Here is a 20,831-nt window from a genome sequence, read left to right as displayed (position 1 = left end):
TCTTCATACCAACAACAAACAACTATCCTATGCTATACTGGTATGAAAACATTAATTACCTAGGAATGAATCCTAAAAATTATTGGAAGAAATAAATGAGGATTTAAATAAGAGAAGGAATTATGCCTCATAAAACTCAGTGTGGTAAGTATTGCAATTCTCTCAAACGGTTTTAAAGGTATTCTGTTTAAAATCTCATCATGCTGGGGTGCCTGGGTGGCTCAGTTGGTTAAGCATCCAATTCTTGGCTTTGGCTCAGGTTATGTTCTCATGGGTCATGAGACAGATCACCACATCAGGCTCCCTGCTCTGCAGGGAGTCTGCTTGAAGATTCTCTTTCTCTCTCTGCCCCTCCCTCCTGCACACTCTCTCTCTCTATCAAATAAAATGTTATTTTTTAAACCTTATCATGTTATTATTGACTAGTTGGATTTCAATCACCTCAAAATACAAGAATGGCCAAGAAAGTCTCAAAGATGGACTTACAACAACAACTGATACAAATATTCACATTAACTATACAACAATTAAGATAGTGGAATACTGGTGCAATGATGCATAAATAAACCAATGGAACAGAATAGATACAGAAACAGAGCCACATATATAGCATCTCTTGTACACTGCTACAGGGTAAGTATAGCCTTTAAGTAAATGGTGGAGAGTCTCTTAGTATGCATAAAATAAAAAAATGAAACTAGATTCCTATATTATTTTTTAAAAATTTCCAGCTGAATTATTTCATAACTTTTATTAAAATAATGTAGTAAAAGTTCTCATGATTCTGCTTAGGGAAATATTTCTTAAATAGTACATTAAAATAAAAAATTTATTTCCCTCAAAAAATGACATTATTACAGCCAAAAAGGTATGCCATTGAATTGGAAAAAAGTATTTGTTATGAATATATGAGAAGTAATTTCTGACCTGGGGTATATAAAAAATATAGAAAGAAATCCTACAAATCAATAATAAACAGACAACCCAATGTAAAAAAAGAAAAAGGAACCAAAAAGATATTTGAAAAAATTGCACTTTCATATAACTAAGAAGTACAAGAAAATGTGTTCAATAATATCAGTCCTTTAAATAAGAAATTTAAAATCACATTGAAATATTAACACATACCCATCAAAATTGCTCGTTAAAAAAACAATAACAGACTGCTAAAAGAATGAATTTGTGCAAATACTTTTAAAATTAAAAGCTTAACGTATATAAACCCTATAGCCCAGCAATTCTGTTCTTTTAATATGTGTTCAATAGAAATGCATTCATATCTTTCCCAAAAAACAAATACAAAAATTTTCATGGAAACAGCAATCCTAACAGCCCTAAACTGAAAACATTAACCATAGAACAATGGACAAATTTTAGTATATTCATACAATGGACTACTATAAACCAGGCTATACAATATGGTAACCATTAACTATTTATGCCTACTTGAATTTAAGTCAGCTAAAACTAAATAAATTTAAAGTCCAGTATCTCATTCAACTTAATTGTGTTTCAAATGTCAACATACACATGTGGATAGAGACCACTATTTTGGACTGCAGATATATAAAACATTTCATTATTTTAGAATATACAGTTGGACAGCAATACTATAGGGCAATGAAGATAATTTCTTTTACATGCAACAATATTGACTGTTAGAAACATACTGTTGAGTAACACAATCTAGACACAAATGACTATGTGCAATTATCTCCTATACACATAAAATACAAACAGAACAAATTAACCTATTCAGCATAGAATTCAGGATAATGGTAACCTTTTTTTTTTTAAGATTTTATTTATTTATTTGACAGACAGAGATCACAAGTAGGCAGAGAGGCAGGAAGAGAGAGAAGGAGGAAGCAGGTTCCCTGCTGAGCAGAGAGCAGATGTGGGGCTCAATCCCAGGACCTGGGATCATGACCCGAGCTGAAGGCAGAGGCTTTAACCCACTAAGCCACCCAGGCACCCCAGGATAATGGTAACATTAAGGAATAAAAGACTTGGTGACAAGAAAGAAGTTATTCCTGGAAGGATTTTTGGAATACGTATAATTATTGATTTCCTGAACTGGATTGTGGTTACACTGGTGTCTTCACTTTGTAAAAATGCACCAGACTATATACAAGTGATATATGCACTCTACTGAAAATATTCTATGTTTCAGTAAAATGTCTATAAAGTTGATTTCCCTTGACTCCTCCTTTATTATCTATTAGGCATCCAATAAGCTGTCCTTCTTTTGATCTGTTTTCTTCACCCATTTTTGTTATATAATTTCTACTTCATCAAATCATATTACATTGCATTCTCTTTTGTAACCCTTATGCTCAGCTTAGTATTTGTCTTAGTTCTAGAATAAATTAATTATATTTAGAGGAGATATTAGCTAAATATAAGCAGTTAAACCTGTTTAGTTTAATATAGCTAATGCTCACCAATGGACATTCTATCAAAGTTTTCCCAATCATGTCTCGGCTAGTTATAACTTGTCTTGCTGTCAATTCTTAAGAAGTATCTCATAACAACATTTCCTGGGTTCTGCCACATCAAAACTATTTATAATTGTAAGGAAGTTTGTTGATGATACAATAATTAACTCATATTTTCTTTCCTCAGCAATCTTTTAAGTGTCTCTCTAGTTTTGTAGAGGTGAATGTTGCTGTTGAGAAATCCTGTGCCAAACTTTTTTGCTTTCCTCTTTTTTTAAATGGCAAAAGAAGTATTTCTTCATGTCTAAATACAACATTTTTACTACTATATATTTCAGCATTGACTGTTTTGAGTCAGTTTCCTTAGAAACTTGATGTGCCCTTTTAATATGTAAATATTTTATATTTCAGTATACATTCATTATTTATTATTATTGCTTACTCTTTCAGTATTTATTAACTATCATTTCAGTAAAGTTTAACCTGAGATTTATTGTTGGATTGTTTTGGTTTTCTTCATTGGGAACTTCAATTATGTGTATGTTGGATCTTCTTTTCCTATCTTCTATTTTTGTCCCTTTTTTTCTAATACTTGTTTCTTATTTTTATTATATATTCTCCATTTCTCCCTCCTGCTCTCCCTCCCTCTTTCTCAACCACAGTTGGTTTCTATGTTGTCTTTTCTTCCCTGTGTGCTTTGTAATTTTGTTCACATTTCTGAATTGTTTCCTCTCAATTTCTTTCCTGAGTTTTGTTAGTTTGCATTCCATAACCACTTTTATCTAGCTATTTTCTCATTTTGTGACCACAATAATTTTTTAAAATTATTTTTAGCTTAAACTTACATATAGCTACATTTATATTTTTATCTGATTCACAGTAACATTATTCTATTGAGTTTTCATTGTGTATAGTAATGTTTAAAAACTTTTTCTTTTACTATGGTTATTTTGTATGAAGGCAGAAACCTTTCCTTTTCCACTTGAATAAGTGGAAACCAGGCTATACAATATGATAAAATGAACTTTCTTAAATTAGAGACAGGTTATGATAAATGGAACATACAGCAGGGCTTCCAAGCTTCAAAACTGAAGTTATCTCCTCTATTGACATGGGGAGGACTTAACTATGATTCCTATGTATGGCTATACCGCCTGTGCCTCTTCAATTCTGGTCTACCTCAAAAGAACTTCTACTGCAAGCCATGGGCTTCTGAGATCTATTCATATTTGTTTTCTAATGTTATGCATTCAATTATAGAAGGTACACTTTGCTGGCACCTTTTGAGATCTGCTATGTCTGGAGCTCCTGGGCATTTTCCAGGCCTTTTCTTTCATTCTTTCCAGAGAGAGTCTACCTTGACTCATCTACTTAGGTTGTGCTCACAAAAGTTCCATTATAAGGTGGGGCCTTCTCCTTCTGAGCAGAAATATATGCTGGAGAGATATAGGAGATATGTCAATCCTGAGATCCTCTCCATATTTCATGCCAGGCTTTGTAACATCTTTGTGAATCTAAGAGCTGGCTTCCAATTCTGCTTCAATTTTGGCAATACTTACATGCAATCTAAACACTGTGATTTTTTATCTATTTTATAATTGCACAGAAAATATAGCATATGAGTGTGTGCATGCATATGCACATAGGCATGTGTGTTTTATTTTCCTTATTTATTTTATTCATTTTCTTATTGTTTTGTATAGTTACAAGGAGAAGTGAGAAGACTCAGAATTAAATTTCTGAAATATTACTAACGTCTGTCTCACTTCACTCCTGGAAATATTTGCTTGGATGTTTCACATGAACTTTACATAAGGTTTGTTTAACATTATACTGATGATTTTTGATCTAAGCATTCTCTTTTGGAATTTCCTATCTCAGTTAATGGACTGTAATTAATTTAGCTCCCTGGACTGGAAATCTGCACATAATCCTAATTCTTTTTATATTTTGTATGAGAAACATCAAAGAAATAATCTTCCTTAATAGCTAAACTAAATGTTTTTCAAATATATTCCATTACCTGTATGTCTAAATACCACTCTTAAATTAAAAAATGGTATCTTAAGTACTTTCCTTTTTCTCTAGTTTTTCCCTCAGCTTCTTCTTTTTATACTATCTTCAAAGTATACTATCTAAATTGCATAGTTGGTCACTTTTAATTCTAAGGTTTATTGTTTTCAATGGCCTCCTAGTGCATAAATTCATGTTAATATGCCAAGGAAACCCTTCCATGATCAGACCCTTATAGAATACAAACCTCCCTGTCTCATTTACCATCATGCTACTCCACTCATAACAAACTCCTTGCCAAGATATTTCACACATTTTTGCCTCTACTCTCACTGTTCAGTTTTCCTGTTAAGAAATTTCCCTGAATCTACTTGCATTATAACAAAGCACTTATCTTTCTAACTCAGTTCAAGCACCATACCTTCTATAAGCACTTCCCAATCATCCTAGATAAGAATTACCATTTCTTCCACATTTTCCGGCATCAATCTCTCCAAGCTTCAATCAAGGCACCTTTAAGTAGCCACTATACTTGTGTGTTTTTTCTCCTCCTATACTCTAAGCAACTTGAAGGCAAGGCATATATCTTATTGATCCCTGTAATTTAGTCCAACACAGATGAATAGATAAAAAAGCCGCTTCACTGTAGTGGTATGTCCAACTTTTGTCTCCCATCTAAATTGCAAGTTAATTAAAAGCAGAAACCACATGTCCCCAAGTTCCCAGAATCATTTTTGCATACATTTATTTATGTTTTCTAGTCTGTTTTCCCAGGGGACAAAGTGATCCTCATGACTTAAAGTTTTATGCTAGTCTCTTGAAAAAATAATTGGAAATAATAAATGACTATTTTACTAATATGATGAAAAGAAATACTAAATATATTTCACATATTCAGAAAGTACAAATAGGGGCGCCTGGGTGGCTCAGTGGGTTAAACCTCTGCCTTCGGCTCAGGTTATGATCTCAGGGTCCTGGATCGAGCCCCGCATAGGACTCTCTGCTAGACAGGGAGCCTCCTTCCTCCTCTCTCTGCGTCTGCCTCTCTGCCCACTTGTGATCTCTCTGCCAAATAAAAAAAAGTACAAATAAGAGCAAATGTTGCTTTAATTTAGAAAAACTTGTGTACTGATTTTCTAAAATTTTTTAAGTTGTCATGTTCCTTTGCTAATGACACTGATGTTTTTTCCTAATCAAATTGGTTAATATAGGAACAAATATTTAATAAATACCTGTAACTAATGAATCAACATTAAAATCACATTTGTGTTATAATTAAGAATTTTCTATTTATGAATTTTCTTTTTATGAATTTTCCAGGTGTATTGAATCAAGTTAATCAAGTAGTTTTAAAGATAAGCTAAATGTTATCTATATGCTTTATGTAAATAAATTAGATAAAATAAAAAATTAAACATTTACATAAATTTTGACAATGTAACAATTTTCCTATATAAGAAGTTACCACATTGTAAGTTAAATTTAATTGAACCTAAATGTGACAGTTATCAACTTTAAGCAAATAAAATTCATTCAAACAGAGAAATAAGCAAATATATGAAATTCGATAATATAACAATTTCCTCTCTTACAGTTGCTACCTCAAAACAGAAGAGTAAATCATTTATAGCAATATTCTAAAATCTTCCTAAAGTTGGCTTTCTCGTGCATTAAATGAACAATGATTTTGAATAATATATACATACCGAAGGATGGTCAGGGTGCATGGTGTATTAGATAAAACAGAAAATAAAATCGTAGAGAAGAAAAAAGCAATGAACAAAGGCAATTTATAGCACTTTGTATTGCATGCCCCAGGTCTAGCATCAATAAAATCACCTTGCTCATCTGAGGTTGTTAATCCTTCTTGAATGCAAGAACAATTGTAGTATGCCTAGGAAAATGAAAATAAGAAAGGATCTTTTAGAACTATAGTCATAAAGCAATACTCCTATTATTGCAAAATAAAATAAAATAAATAACTGCAGGGACACTAGCTAGTTTTATGAGTCAATATTCTTATATTAACTCTGCCATTCATTATTAGAAATGAAATATTAATGATAAGCCCTAGGTATTTTATGTAACAAAATATGTGTGCATGTGTGTATAACTAGAGTTTTTTTGGATAAATTCTATTAATCTAAAAAATTTCGCCAAAGGTATTTACATTCAATTGCACAAATAACTCTTAGAGATTTGTATAAAATGAGGACAATTAAGATAATAAATAAAGTGGATTTTTAGCTGGGACTTGAAAAATGGACAGTTACCCAACTGTAAAGGTTTTGGAACCATGAGAAAAAGATAAGACTTTTGTATGTAATGATGAGGGCTGTTATCTAGTAGGCAAAGTAGGCACAATGGCTAAGGTCCACAATACTTTAAAGGCCCAATCAGATGTTTGAGTTTTAGTGTCTCCTAAAATTAAAGGAAAAATGAATATAATAATAATAATGAAAAAATAAATGAATCCAGCTGGGATCACACTTGTCCCCATACAATGAAATTTTACACTATTTTTTTTTAAGTGAGGGAAGGGGCTTACAAAGGAAAAAGAGTCTAGAGTCAATGAAAGTCACAATGTAGCCCCGAATGAAAATTTGGGGTTGTTGTTGTAGGGTTGAATAATCAAAGAAAATGAATAGGTAATATTTTCTAAGAAGAACAAAACAGAGCTTGAAGATACAGAGACTAGTTAGTAACTTACTAGTCTACTGAAAATATTCTAACTTTAAAAAAATAACAATCAATTCACCAGAAATATGGAACTAGGTTACCAGTTAAAGAATAAGAGGAAACAAAAATGACTTGAATTTGAGTGATTCATAAAACTGTGATTCAAAATCAGATTCTTTGGGGCAGTTGTTATGTGATTGCTAGATCTGTTAGATAATAACTGGAAATATCCAAATATTCAAATTGTAATTAATTTATTCCACCATATTCTTTTTAGTGCCCATGTGCCAAACACCAGTCTAGGTGCTGGGAAAACACAGTAAACAATACATAAGAAATCCCTGCCATCATGTAGATAACTTGGATAAAACAGGTAATTTTAAAAAACCACTTTATAATGAAACACATGGTGACAAATACTTTGGAGGAAAAAATAAATCAAGGAAAAAATGTGGAGATTATAGAAGTGAATTTAGCATGATTAGGGAATGTCTCAGTGATGCAGTGATATTTGAGCAGGGATTTGAAGAAGATAAGGAAGTGAGCCTTGTATGTTATCTGAAAAAAGTATATTCCAGGTTAAAAAAAATTTTTTTACTTATTTATTTGAGAGAAAGAAAAAGAATGTTTGCAAGTGGAGGGGGAGGGTAGAGAAGAAGGGAGAGAATCTCAGACTCCCCACTGAGTGAGAAGCTTGACATGGGTCTGATCTCACAACCCTGAGATCATGACTTGAGCTGATTTTCTACTAGAACTTTTTATTATCTTAGCCCAGTCAGAAGCCAAGGACGCTCTCATCCTATAGTACATTCTCCTTGAACAATGAGGAATACAGAGAACAATGAAAAGTGGATCTGAAATTTAGACAAAAGATAAATGCATAATAAATGGTTGCAGACAATAGAATCTAGGCTGACAAAGGGGAAAATGAAAATACAAAGAAGGTTTAGTGAGCAAATGGTAGAACCACAAGACATTTGGCCCTGGAAGGGTTGAAGGACCGTGGAGTCATATTCAAAGCAATATAATCAAAATGCCAAAAGTTACATTAAAATAAAATAGTAAAATATATTCAATTCAAATAATAAAAAAAGTAGAAGGCAGATCCAAATCCACTATATCAATAATTACAATAAATTCCAGTAGAAGAAAAATTCAATTAAAAGAGATTTAGCAGATAGGCTCCTGCATGGCTCAGTTGGTTAAGCGTCCAATTCTGAGTTCAGTTCAGGTCATGCATGATCTCAGGGGGGTGAGATCAGACTTGTGTCGGGCTCCTCACTTAGTGAGGAGTCTCAGATTCTCTCCCTCCCTCTCTGTCCCTCCCTCCACTTGCACATGCTCTTTTTCTCTATCTCAGATAAATAAGTAAATCTTAAAAAAAAAAAAATAGATAAGCAGCATTGAAGAAAAAGCAAAACCATATTACATGCTGACTATAAGAAACACTTAAATGTAGACACAAATAGTTGGAACATAAAATGATGAAATAAGATATACACGGAAACAGTCAGCAAGAGAAAGCTAAAGTAACTATTTAAAATATAGATGTTAATGGGCACCTGGGTGGCTGAACTGGTTACGTCTCTGCCTTTGGCTCAGGTCATGATCCCAGGGTCCTGAGATTAAGCCCCCCATTGGGCTCCCTGCTCCATGAGAAGCCTGCTTCTCCTGCTGCCCATGATCTCTGTCTCTCATGAATAAACAAATAAATAATTTTTTTAAAATTTTAAAAATTTTAAAATAAAATACAGATGTTAAGACAAAGACAATGACCAGGGATGGAAAAAAACACTTAATAAAAATGAAAATCACTCAGTAATGAGATGTAACAATTATCAATGTGTATACATAGAATAGTCTAAAAATACATGAAGCTGAAACAGAGAAATAGACAATTGTAAGATTTTATTGGGAGATAAAATAATTGGCTTATCATTAAGAGAAGAACAAATACAAGTAAGACTCATGGATGATCCACATAATGTACCTAACAGTAGGAAAGTTAAAATAGCAATGATTAATAATTTCCAGGAAAGAGAGGGGGAAATGGATAAAATATTTTAAATGATAGAGAATTTCACCAGGGTTTTGCATCCTACAAAAACACAAATGTTAGAACTGAAAAACATAGTGAGTAAACACAGCAGAAAGCCTATTTGTAATGGGTGTGAGGTAGAATTCTAAGATGCCACTTAAGATTCTCACCCCCATTGCATAAGCCTGCATGATTCTGAGGACTATGAATTGCTGAAATTCTCTCACCTTAGTAAATTATGTAATGTGGTATAGATGACTATAAAAGAGAGAGGATAAACCTCACCTAACTAGATAAGCCTTGAAAAGTACTGGGATTTTTCTGAAATTAGAGATTCAAAGCATGTGACATAGGAGTGACTATCTGTTCCAGTCTTGAAGACAAAGGGAATCATGCAGAAAAGAATGGGGGTAGCCTAGAAAGCTAAAATGGGTCTTCAGTTGACAGCTAGCAAGGAAACAAAGACCTCATCCTTTACATCCCAAAACAACAGAATGGCCAATAACCTGAATGAACTTGGAAGCAGAATCTTCCCCAGAGCCTCCAGAAAGGAACACAGCCCAGCCAACACCCAGATTTCAGTCTGTGACACTCAACAAAGCACCCGGTCATGGCGTCTGGACATATGACCTTAGAACTGTGAAATAAACAGAATTATTTAAAGACGCTAAGCCTGTGGTAATTCGTCAGGTAGCAATAGTAAATTAACTTACGGTTCCCCACTGCCTGCAAAAAAGAGAAGAGAGTAAGGGAGAAACAACAGCTGAGAATTTTCAAACAGAACCACATAAATCTACTGACCAAAGATGCTCTGTGGAAACCAAGCAAAGTAAGTGTAATGAAAATCCAATCTAGGACTATCAAAGTAAAACTGCTGAGAACCAAAAACAAAAAGAAAATCCTAATAGCCACTAAGCAGTAAGAGATATACGACAATCACATGGCATCTTTTAAATTCCAGGGTGGCAGGATTGGGGGTGGGCAGATCACTGCCAATATAGAATTCCAGACCCAGTGAAACGGTTTTTGATTTTTGTTTTGTTTTGTTTTTCAGAAATGAAGGTGAAATATGGTTCTTCAGGAAGAATGAAAGTAATCTCATATGAAAACATGGAAATGCAAGGAAATGAGTAAATATAAGTGTATACTGACTTTACAAAACAATAATAATAGTTCATATAATTTAAAATACATGAAGAAATACAGTAGATGAAAAAATAAAACTAAGGTGGAAAGTGAGTAAATAAAGTTAAAATATTCTAAAGATGTGCCAATAGAAGGAGATTTTAAAGCCTGGTTTTTTATAATTCTTAATGTTTTGGGCAAGATTGATATTCCCCTTCATAGATAATTAGAATGAGGCTCCAGTTATAATAGAGCAATCTTTGGGAAAAGCACCATGATCCTGATATTTAAAACAACTGAAAAAATATTTTCAATGGTGGGAATTCCATTAACATCATTTATATACAAAATTACTTTTTATATATACCATTTCTTTTATTTAATTGTCATTTAATAACATTTAATAAATTATTTAATGAAATTATTAAATATTTGTTTAATAAAATTATTTATAATTTATAATATTTATATTGGTATCAATTATTTCCCATTTGAAATTAAAGCATATTTTATCTATTCATCAGTTCCATCCATATCAAATTGCATTAATCATTTAACATCTATTAATCATTCTATCCATATCAATTTGTATTAATCAAATTCTATTAATAGCTTCGGTTATTTTCCACTTTCCTTCAGAGCCATTAATTCTATCAAGGCTAATTCTGGATAATTTTTAACAGCTTTACTATTTGTCAAAAATATTTTATTCTTCTTGCAATTTTCCTCAGTATCAAATGTTACCACACAGACTGAGTGACAATTTTGTGGATTACTTCTATCACTGCTACTCATTGAGTTAATTACTCCTAGACAAATGCAAGAAGATTATAAAGACTTTTATGAAAAAGAAAAATATCCCTAAGGATTCCCTAAAAGAGAATCCCCCAAGAAAGGAAAGAAGGAAATCTATGGTGGCTGTTTTAGCTCTTGAATATCGCATGGGTTCAAAACACAATGGTCAAACAATTAGGCTTTATACTGTAGTGAAAACATGAGCCATTTAAAAAGGTCGTTTGTTTTTTTCAAACTGAAATGGAGGAGAGGAAGTTGGAAGGAATATAAAGTAAGATTCTCCCTAAGTTAATAAGTTGCTGAAGAGAGGTAATGGACATATAGGAGTTCAGTATGCTTTCCTATTTTCTATTACACTTAACGTTTTCCATAGTAATATATTTTAAAGACTTAAAGTATCATTTAAAACATATACTGTAACATTTAAGAAGAGATATTTTTAAAGTGTATGTAACCTTTTTATATTGATATTCATTAAAAACAATTGAAGATATAATATTAAGTCATACACTGGTGAAAACCTGACTATGAGGAACCGGAGTTGGTCAGGTATGCTAATATGCTATTTTTAAAAAGTGACCTGTATATAACAGGAAAAAACACATTTTTATGTAGGTGTATAAAAAACAAAAAAGAAAAAAGACATTATTGCTTGCTATGGGGGTAGCATAATGCCCATTGGTCACGATAAATAAAGATCTCTCTTGCTCTCTCCCCCTCACAAAGACCAGCCAGAGGGAGAAGCATAATAAAAAAAAATTACCTTGCCATCATTTAATGTTTTAAATAGTGTACAGCCTGCAAAGCAAGGAGAAAAATATCCAATATTATCTCTTCCACAGATAACAGAATAAAATGAAGATGAGCATCTACAGTGAGAATTACAAGGAGCTGTCAGGTTTCCCAACTGTCCTGTTCTGTAAAAAAAGAGATTTAATGTAATTATACCACAGTATTATACTTTTTAATGTAAATATCAGGATATCAATGAAATCCATAAACATATGATTATTTAAATTAATTTCTTTTTATCAAGTTTATTGAAGCATACTCAATATATACAATAAAGTTTACAACCTGAATTTTTTTAATATATGTATACACTTGTGAAATCATCACAATCATGTTAACAAACAATCATCACCTCCAAAATTTCATTGTGCCCCTTTGTAAATACCTCTGTCCCCTGGCATCTGCTGATGTATTTTCTGCCGTTATTCATTAATTTGAATTTTATAGCATTTTATGAAATGGAATCATACAGTATGTACACTGTCTTTGTCTGCCTTCTTTCATGCAGTTATTCTTTATATGGTCTTTGTATAATGATATGACTCCATGTCTCCTGGGTAGATACTAAGGGGTAGGATCATACAGTAGGTGTTCATGTAACTTTTTGAGAAACCATCACTTTTCCAATTTGGTTGTGCTACTTTATATTTTCATTAGCAGTGTATAAGAGTTTTAGCTATTTTCTACATTCCTCACCAACACTTAGTATAATTAGTCTTTTTTTTAAGATTTTTAAAAAATGTATTCATTTGAAAGAGAGAGAGATTGAGAGTACAGGTGGGGTGAGGGGCAGAAGGAACCTTCTGAGCAGGGAGCCCAATGTGGGGCTCGATCCCAGGACCCCAGGATCAAGACCTGAGCTGAAGGCAGATGCCTAACCAACTGAGCCACCCGGGTGCCCCCAGTCTTTTTAATTTTAGACATTCTAACAAAAATATAGTAGATTCATATTGTGGCTTTTAATATTCCTTTCCCTCATGGCTAGTGATGTTAGCCATCTTTCCATATAATTATTTCTCATCTGTATATATTTGGTTAAATGTCGTTTAAACCTTTTGCCCATTTGTATTTTATTTTCTTATTATTAAGCATTGAAATGTCTTTATATATTCTGGAAACAAGTCCTTCATCAGATATCTGATTTTCAAATATCTTCTCACAACCTCTGGCTTGTTTTTTTATTCCCTTAACAGGGTCTTTCAAAGAGCAGAAATATTTTATTTTGATGTAGACCAATTAATCAATGTATTTCTTTATGGATCATATATTTGGTGCCTATCTAAGAAAACTTTGATGAGCCCCAGTTTACAAGATATTCTCCTATATTCTTGGTATTTTATATTTTATAGTCACATCTACAATCCATTTTAACTATTTTATGTGCTGCATGATAGGGACCAAAGTTCATTTGTCTACATATAGATAGCTATCTGTTCCATCATCATTTGTTAAAATGACTATATGTTCTCCACTAAATTGCCCATGTATCTAGGGCGCCTGGGTGTCTCAGTGGGTTAAGCCTCTGTCTTTAGCTCAGGTCATGATCCCAGGGTCCTGGGATCAAGTCCCACATCGGGCATTCTGCTGGGCAGAAGCCTTCTTCCCCCATGCCTCCTGACAGCCTCTCTGTCTACTTGTGATTTCAGTCTGTCAAATTAAGAAAAAAAAAATTGCCCATGCATCCTATCAAAAATAAATTGTCCATTTACATGTGGGTCTATTTCTGGATTCTCTGTTCTTTACACTGATATATCTGTCTATATTTACACCAATACTATTTTCTTTATTACATTAGCTAATAACTCTTGAAATCAAATAGTGTTTTTCCTCCACTTTTCATCAGAATCCTTTTTTATTTTTCTAGGTCCTTTGTATATTGTATGAATTTAAGTTATTGTATGGTATCTAAAAAAGAAAGCTTGTTGGGATTATTTTTTATTTTTTAAAATTTTTTATTTTTATAAACATATATTTTTATCCCCCAGGGTACAGGTCTGTGAATCGCCAGGTTCACACACTTCACAGCACTCACCATAGCACATACCCTCCCCAATGTCCATAACCCCACCCCCCTTCCCCCAACCCCCCTCCCCCCAGCAATCCTCAGTTTGTTTGGTGAGATTGAGTCACTTATGGTTTGTCTCCCTCCCAATCCCATCTTGTTTCATTTATTCTTCTCCTACCCCCTTAAGCCCCCATGTTGCATCTCCACTTCCTCATATCAGGGAGATCATATGATAGCTGTCTTTCTCCACTTCACTTATTTCACTAAGCATGATACGCTCTAGTTCCATCCACGTTGTTGCAATGGCAAAATTTCATTTCTTTTGATGGCTGCATAGTATTCCATTGTGTATATATATCACCTCTTCTTGATCCATTCATCTGTTGATGGACATCTAGGTTCTTTCCATAGTTTGGCTATTGTGGACATTGCTACTATAAACATTCGGGTGCACGTGCCCCTTCGGATCACTACATTTGTTTCTTTAGGGTAAATACCCAGTAGTGCAATTTCTGGGTCATAGGGCAGTTCTATTTTCAACATTTTGAGGAACCTCCATGCTGTTTTCCAGAGTGGTTGCACCAGCTTGCATTCCCACCAACAGTGTAGGAGGGGTCCCCTTTCTCCGCATCCTCGCCAGCATCTGTCATTTCCTGACTTGTTGATTTTAGCCATTCTGACTGGTGTGAGGTGATATCTCATTGTGGTTTTGATTTGTATTTTCCTGATGCCGAGTGATATGGAGCACTTTTCATGTGTCTTTTGGCCATCTGGATGTCTTCTTTGCAGAAATGTCTGTTCATGTCCTCTGCCCATTTATTGATTGGATTATTTGTTCTTTGGGTGTTGAGTTTGCTAAGTTCTTTATAGATTTTGGACACTAGTCCTTTATCTGATATGCCATTTGCAAATATCTTCTCCCATTCTGTCAGTTGTCTTTTGGTTTTGTTAACTGTTTCCTTTGCTGTGCAAAAGCTTTTGATCTTGATAAAATCCCAATAGTTCATTTTTGCCCTTGCTTCCCTTGCCTTTGGCGATGTTCCTAGGAAGATGTTGCTGCGGCAGAGGTCGAAGAGGTTGCTGCCTGTGTTCTCCTCAAGGATTTTGATGGATTCCTTTCTCACATTGAGGTCCTTCATCCATTTTGAGTCTATTTTCGTGTGTGGTGTAAGGAAATCAATGCACAGAAATCAGTTGCATTTCTTTACACCAACAACAAGACAGAAGAAAGAGAAATTAAGGAGTCAATCCCATTTAAAATTGCACCCAAAACCATAAGATACCTAGGAATAAACCTATGCAAAGAAGCAAAGAATCTATACTCAGAAAACTATAAAGTACTCATGAAAGAAATTTAGGAAGTCACAAAGAAATGGAAAAATGTTCCATGCTCCTGGATTGGAAGAATAAATATTGTGAAAATGTCTATGCTACCTACAGCAATCTACACATTTAATGCAATTCCTATCAAAGTACCTGTTGGGATTTTGACTGCGATCACACTGAACACACACATCAGCTTGGGGGAGGATTAACTTCTTAATATATTGAGTCTTCCAACCCATGAACAAGGGATATCTATTTAAAAATTTAGGTCTTTAATTTAGTACAGGAATATTTTGTAGTAATTATGAATAGGGCTTTCACATCTTATATTTGACCTTAAGTATTTCTTCTTCTTGATACTAATGCTAATGGCATTTTTGTGTATTATCAATTTCCAGTTGTTTGTAGGTAGTATATAAAAACACCATAGTTTCTTGTATAATGAACTTTTCTTCTATAGTATTTCTTTTTTCTTAATACTGTTAATGGTGTTAATTTTTACACTAATTTCTGCTTATTTGTAGGTTGTATGTAGAAATACTGTAAGTTCTTACATGTTGATCTTGTGTCCTGCAAACTTGCCAAAGTCATTTTTTTAAAGATTTTTAATTTATTTGACAGAAAGACAGCAAGTCAGAGAGAGCACAAGCAGGGGGAACAGCAGAGCAAGAAGGAGAAGCAGGCTCCCTGTTAAGCAGGGAGCCAGTTGCTGGGCTGGATCCCAGAACCCTGGGATCATGACCCAAGCCTAAGGCAGACACTTAAACCACTGAGCCTCCCAGGTGCCCCTAAACTCGTTTTTTAAATTATAGTTGGTTCTGGATCTTCTTATACAGAAGCAATTTTGTCACCTTCAAAGAAACACAATTTTACTTCTATTTTTCTTATCAGGATGCCTTTTCTTTCCTTTTCGTACAGTATTGCAATGGTTAGAACATCCACAATAATGTTAATATAGAAGTACTGGAAGTAAATATTCTTATTATACTCCTGGTTATTCAATGTTTCATCATTGTCTTAGTCTGCTCAGACTCCTGTAACAAATACTATAGATTGGGTAGTTTAAACAACAAACATTTATTCCCCACAGTATCTGGTGTGGGCTCCCTTCCCAGATTATAGACCATCACCTTCTCAATGTATCCTCACATGGCAAATTGAGGGAAGTCTTTGGTTTATTCCCCTTTTTATAAGGACATTAACTTCCATCTTCAGGGGGAGGGTGGTCTACCCTCAGGACCTTATCTAAACCTAATGATCTCCTTAAGGCTCCACCTCCTAAGACGATCACATTGGAGATTAAGGCTTCAACATATGAATTTAGTGGGAGGGTAAACACATTCATTCCACAATAATCACTAAGTATAGTGTTAACTGTATGTTTTTACACTTCCCTTCCATTCCTAGCTTCCTAGTTTATAAGGAATAAATGTTGCACTTCATTGTGGAGCTTTTTGACACCTATTGTGATTATGGGTTTTTTCATTTTTAGTTTATTAATATGTGGATTATATCAATTGGCTTTCAACTATTAGAGCCACCTTACATTCCTTTGATAAATCTTGCTTGATCATAGTTTATTTTCCTTTTACTATACTATTGGGTTCAATTTGCCAGAATTTTTTTAATAGTTTTTGAATCTATGTTCATGAGAGAAATAGGTCTATAGTTTTACTTTCTTACAATGTCTTTTGTCCAGTTTTGAAATAAAGGTAATGCAAGTTTTATAGAATATGTTGGAAAGTATACACTCCTTTTCAATTTTCTGAAAGAATCTGTGTAACATCAGATATTGTTTAAATATTTGGTTTCGTTCTCCAATAAATCCATTTGGGCCTGGAATTTTCTTTGTCAGAAAGTATTTAAGTATAAATATGATTTACTTACTAGACACATAGTTTTTTTCTTTTATATGAGTTTGTGTCCTTTGAAGGATTTACCCATTTCATGGAAGCCATCAGATTTATGAGCATAAGTTATTTATAACATCACCTTACTATCCTTTTAATACTGGTGGAATCTATAAAAACATCACATCAGAACTCGAATTCTTGATAGTGGCAGTTTTCTCTGTCTAGAGGTTTAGCAATTTTATCAATCTCCTCAAAATTTGACCTGATTATATTTCCTCTATTGTTTTTCTCATTTCTACTTCATTGATTTCTGTTCTAACTTCAATTGTTTCCATTCTTGTACTTACTTTGGGATCAATATGCTTTGATGTTTCTCATTTATTAAGGCAGAGGCAAGTGTCATTTGTTTGAGATTTTTTTCTTCTCTAATATAAGCTAATATTTTTTCCTCTAAGTACTGTCTTAGCGACATTCTATAAGTTTTGTTACTTGTGTTTTCATTTTCATTCACTTCAAAATACAATTTTTCTTCTGAAGAAATTATTTGAACACAAGTTATTTAGGAGTCTGTTATTCAGTTTCCAAATATTCAGGACTTTTTCAGAAATCTTTTTACTAATGTGCCTCTAATTTAATTTCATCATGGTCAGAAATTTAATTCAATTATATGGTTTAATCCTTTAAATTTACTGAGATTTGCTTTACATAATATGCTTGACGTTGGGTTTCCTGTGCTATTAAAAAGAATGTGTATTCTTTGATAGGTGAAATATTCTATAAATGTCAATCATGTGAAGTTGGTTGTTAATATTATTCAAATCTTTTGCATCCTCACTGAGGTATTTTTGCCTATTTCTATTATTGAGAAGAGTATCAAAATAACTGTCTTTGTGGATTTCTATATTTCTACTTGCAGTGTCTAAGTTTTTGCTTCACATATATTAAAGCTCTTTCATTTGGTTCATAACATTAAGAATTGTTTCAATTCTTGATTAATTGATCACTCTATCATTACATAATCACCTTTATTGCTGCTAATATTTGCTCCCAAATCTGCTTTGTCTACGATTATACTCCAGCTTTCTTTAGATTACTGTTAATATGATACATCCTTTCCCACCCTTTTACTCATAATCTACTTGTGTCCATATTTGATGTATATTTCTTTTATACAACATATATAGTTGGGTCTTCTTTTTTTTCATCTGCTTGGAAATTTTCTGCCTTTTTACTGACATTATATGTAATTAGCACTATTGTTAGATTTGAATCTACCCTTTCTAGTTGTTTTCTTTTTTATCTTTTCTTTGTTCTCTTTTTTCTTTTTTTGCCTAATTTGAGACTAAACAAATGTTCTTATAAAATTCTATTTTAATTTATGTGTCAGCTTGGCTTACTAGCTGTGATCCTGTTATTTTACGATGCTTCAGCATGTATATTATACATGTTTAGCTTAACACAGTCTACCAACATGTGATATATGGCACTTTGAGTAAACCCATATTATGTTTATCTATTTTAAATAATTATTTTAAAAGAGATTTAATTAAGAAAAAATACCTATAAATTACCATTTCTTTTCCTCTTCTTTGCTTTGTGTAGTTCATATTCTTATCTGGTATCATTTTATTTCATCCAGAAAGACATTTTTAGATATTTCATTTAGTGTAAGTCTGTAAGTCTGTTGTTCAAATATTACTTACATTATTTGTAATGTAATTTATTTGTAAATTATTTCTCCTTCATTGTTTATAGACATTCTGACTTGGTATAGAATGATTAGTTGACTTTTTTCTTTCAGTACTTCTAAAATATTATCCTACTGTCTTCTTATCTGCATTGTTTCTTTTTTTCAACTTAAATTCAATTAGCCACAGTATAACAATCATTAGTTTTTGATGTTTAATGTTCAGTGATTCATTAGTTGAGTATATCACCCAGTGCTCATCATATCATGTTCCTTCTTTATTTTTTTTTAAAGATTTTATTTATTTATTTGACAGACAGAGATCACAAGTAGGCAGAGAGGCAGGCAGAGAGAGAGGAGGAAGCAGACTCCCCACTGAGCAGAGAGCCTGATGTGGGGCTCGATCCCAGGACTCTGAGATCATGACCTGAGCTGAAGGCAGAGGCTTAACCCACTGAGCCACCCAGGTGCCCCAACATGTGCCTTCTTTAATGCCCATCACCCAGTTATGTCATCCCCCACCCACCCACGTCTCTTTCCACAACCCTCTGTTACTCTTATCTTTGGTCATTTGTATATAACGTATTTTTCCCACTCCTAACTACTTTTAAGATTTTTTCTTTACACTCATTTTGAGCAATTAGATTACTATGTAGCATGATATAATTTTCTTCATGTTTCTTGTTCTGAGAGTTTGCTCAGTTTTCCGGGTCTGTTCTGTAGGTTTACAGCTTACATGAAATTTTTAAAGCTTGAACATAATTTTTTCAATTACTTTTTTTTCCCCAAGGCCCCTCCTTTGGAGACTCCAGCTGTATATATGGTTGGCCACTGAACTTGTCCAACTCACTGATGCTTCATTTTGAATTGTATTTTCTCTGCATTTTCCATTGGATGTATATTGTTATTAATTTCAAATTTATTAAATCATCTGCAATGTCTAATCTGTCATTAATCTCATACATAGTGTTTTCCTCAGAGTTCCTGGTTTTTCATTTCTATATACTCAATTTGGGTTTTTTTAAAATATCTTTTACTTAACTTTTTGAACATATGGAATACTAATATAATAACTGTGTTAACTCTGATAATAACATCCGTCAGTTATGGGTCAGTTTTGATCAACTGATTTAGCTTCTTCTTATGGGTTGTATTTTCCTGCTGCTTTGAATTCCTTACAACATTTTACTGGATATTGGACTTCATAAATTTCAATGTTGAATGTTGACTATTTTTTTATTTTTGTGACTATTTTTAAGCTTTATTCTGAAATGCAGCTAATTTACTCAGAAACACTTTTATCTTTCTTAGCCGGTAGGCAAATTTGACAGGAAGAGCGAGAGTAGTATTCGGTTTAGAATTAATTAATTAATTATCACCCACTGCTGAGACAAGATCCTTCTGTGTACTTTACATACTGTGATTTTTGAGCTTTCAATTTGACTGATTAGAACAGATATTATTGACAATTCTGTATGAGTGGTGTACACTGTAATTCTCATTCCTTGGTGGACTTAGACTCAATAACTTTCTTCAAACATAGCCTAGTTACTAGTTACCACTTTACTGAATACATAAGAGGGTCTTATGTACCCTAGCTCTATTGGTCTCTCTGAACTCTCAGTTCAATGTCCTCAATTCAGGCAATCAGCCAGGATCTGTCTCATTCGCATTCCCTGTGCTACGACCTTAAATAGAGGGCACAACTTGCATGGAGCACTGGGTGTGGTGAAAAAATAATGAATACTGTTTTTCTGAAAATAAATTAATTGGAAAAAAAAGAAATTTACATAATTCTAAATACAAAATACAGTAAATGTTTCAATGCAAAAAAAAAAAAAAAACTCTACGAAGGCAGTAAGCTGGAGGAATTGCAGGGCTCTTCTTGAATGCTCCTCATCTCATGTACCACTGTCCTTCAGTGACTGATTCCAAGATCTTGAAAATCACTGTTTCAATTTTTGTCAAATTTTTGGTTGTTTTGGTAGGAGAGGAAATCTGTTATCCCATCTTGGCTGGAAGTGAAAGCCCAGAACAATTTCCAAATATAAATTTAGAATGAAGCCAAAGGGTCTTACTT

The 20,831-nt window shown here is 33.3% G+C and overlaps 1 protein-coding gene across 1 annotated transcript in view; it reads right to left on the bottom strand.

Moving 5' to 3' along the window:
• The window catches only part of SLCO6A1 (solute carrier organic anion transporter family member 6A1), a 98,749-nt gene that overhangs the window by 17,756 nt on the left and 60,162 nt on the right, over positions 1-20,831 (bottom strand). Inside the window, exons 9-10 of the mRNA XM_044240185.1 lie at positions 11,852-12,005; positions 6,158-6,345 (exon numbers count right to left, since the gene is read on the bottom strand). Of these exons, the coding sequence (XP_044096120.1) occupies positions 6,158-6,345; positions 11,852-12,005 (342 nt within the window). The remainder of the gene's footprint in view (positions 1-6,157; positions 6,346-11,851; positions 12,006-20,831) is intronic.

Source organism: Neovison vison, chromosome 1, assembly GCF_020171115.1.
Source record: "Neovison vison isolate M4711 chromosome 1, ASM_NN_V1, whole genome shotgun sequence".
NCBI lineage: Eukaryota > Metazoa > Chordata > Mammalia > Carnivora > Mustelidae > Neogale > Neogale vison.
This window is presented reverse-complemented; position numbering and strand designations above follow the sequence as displayed.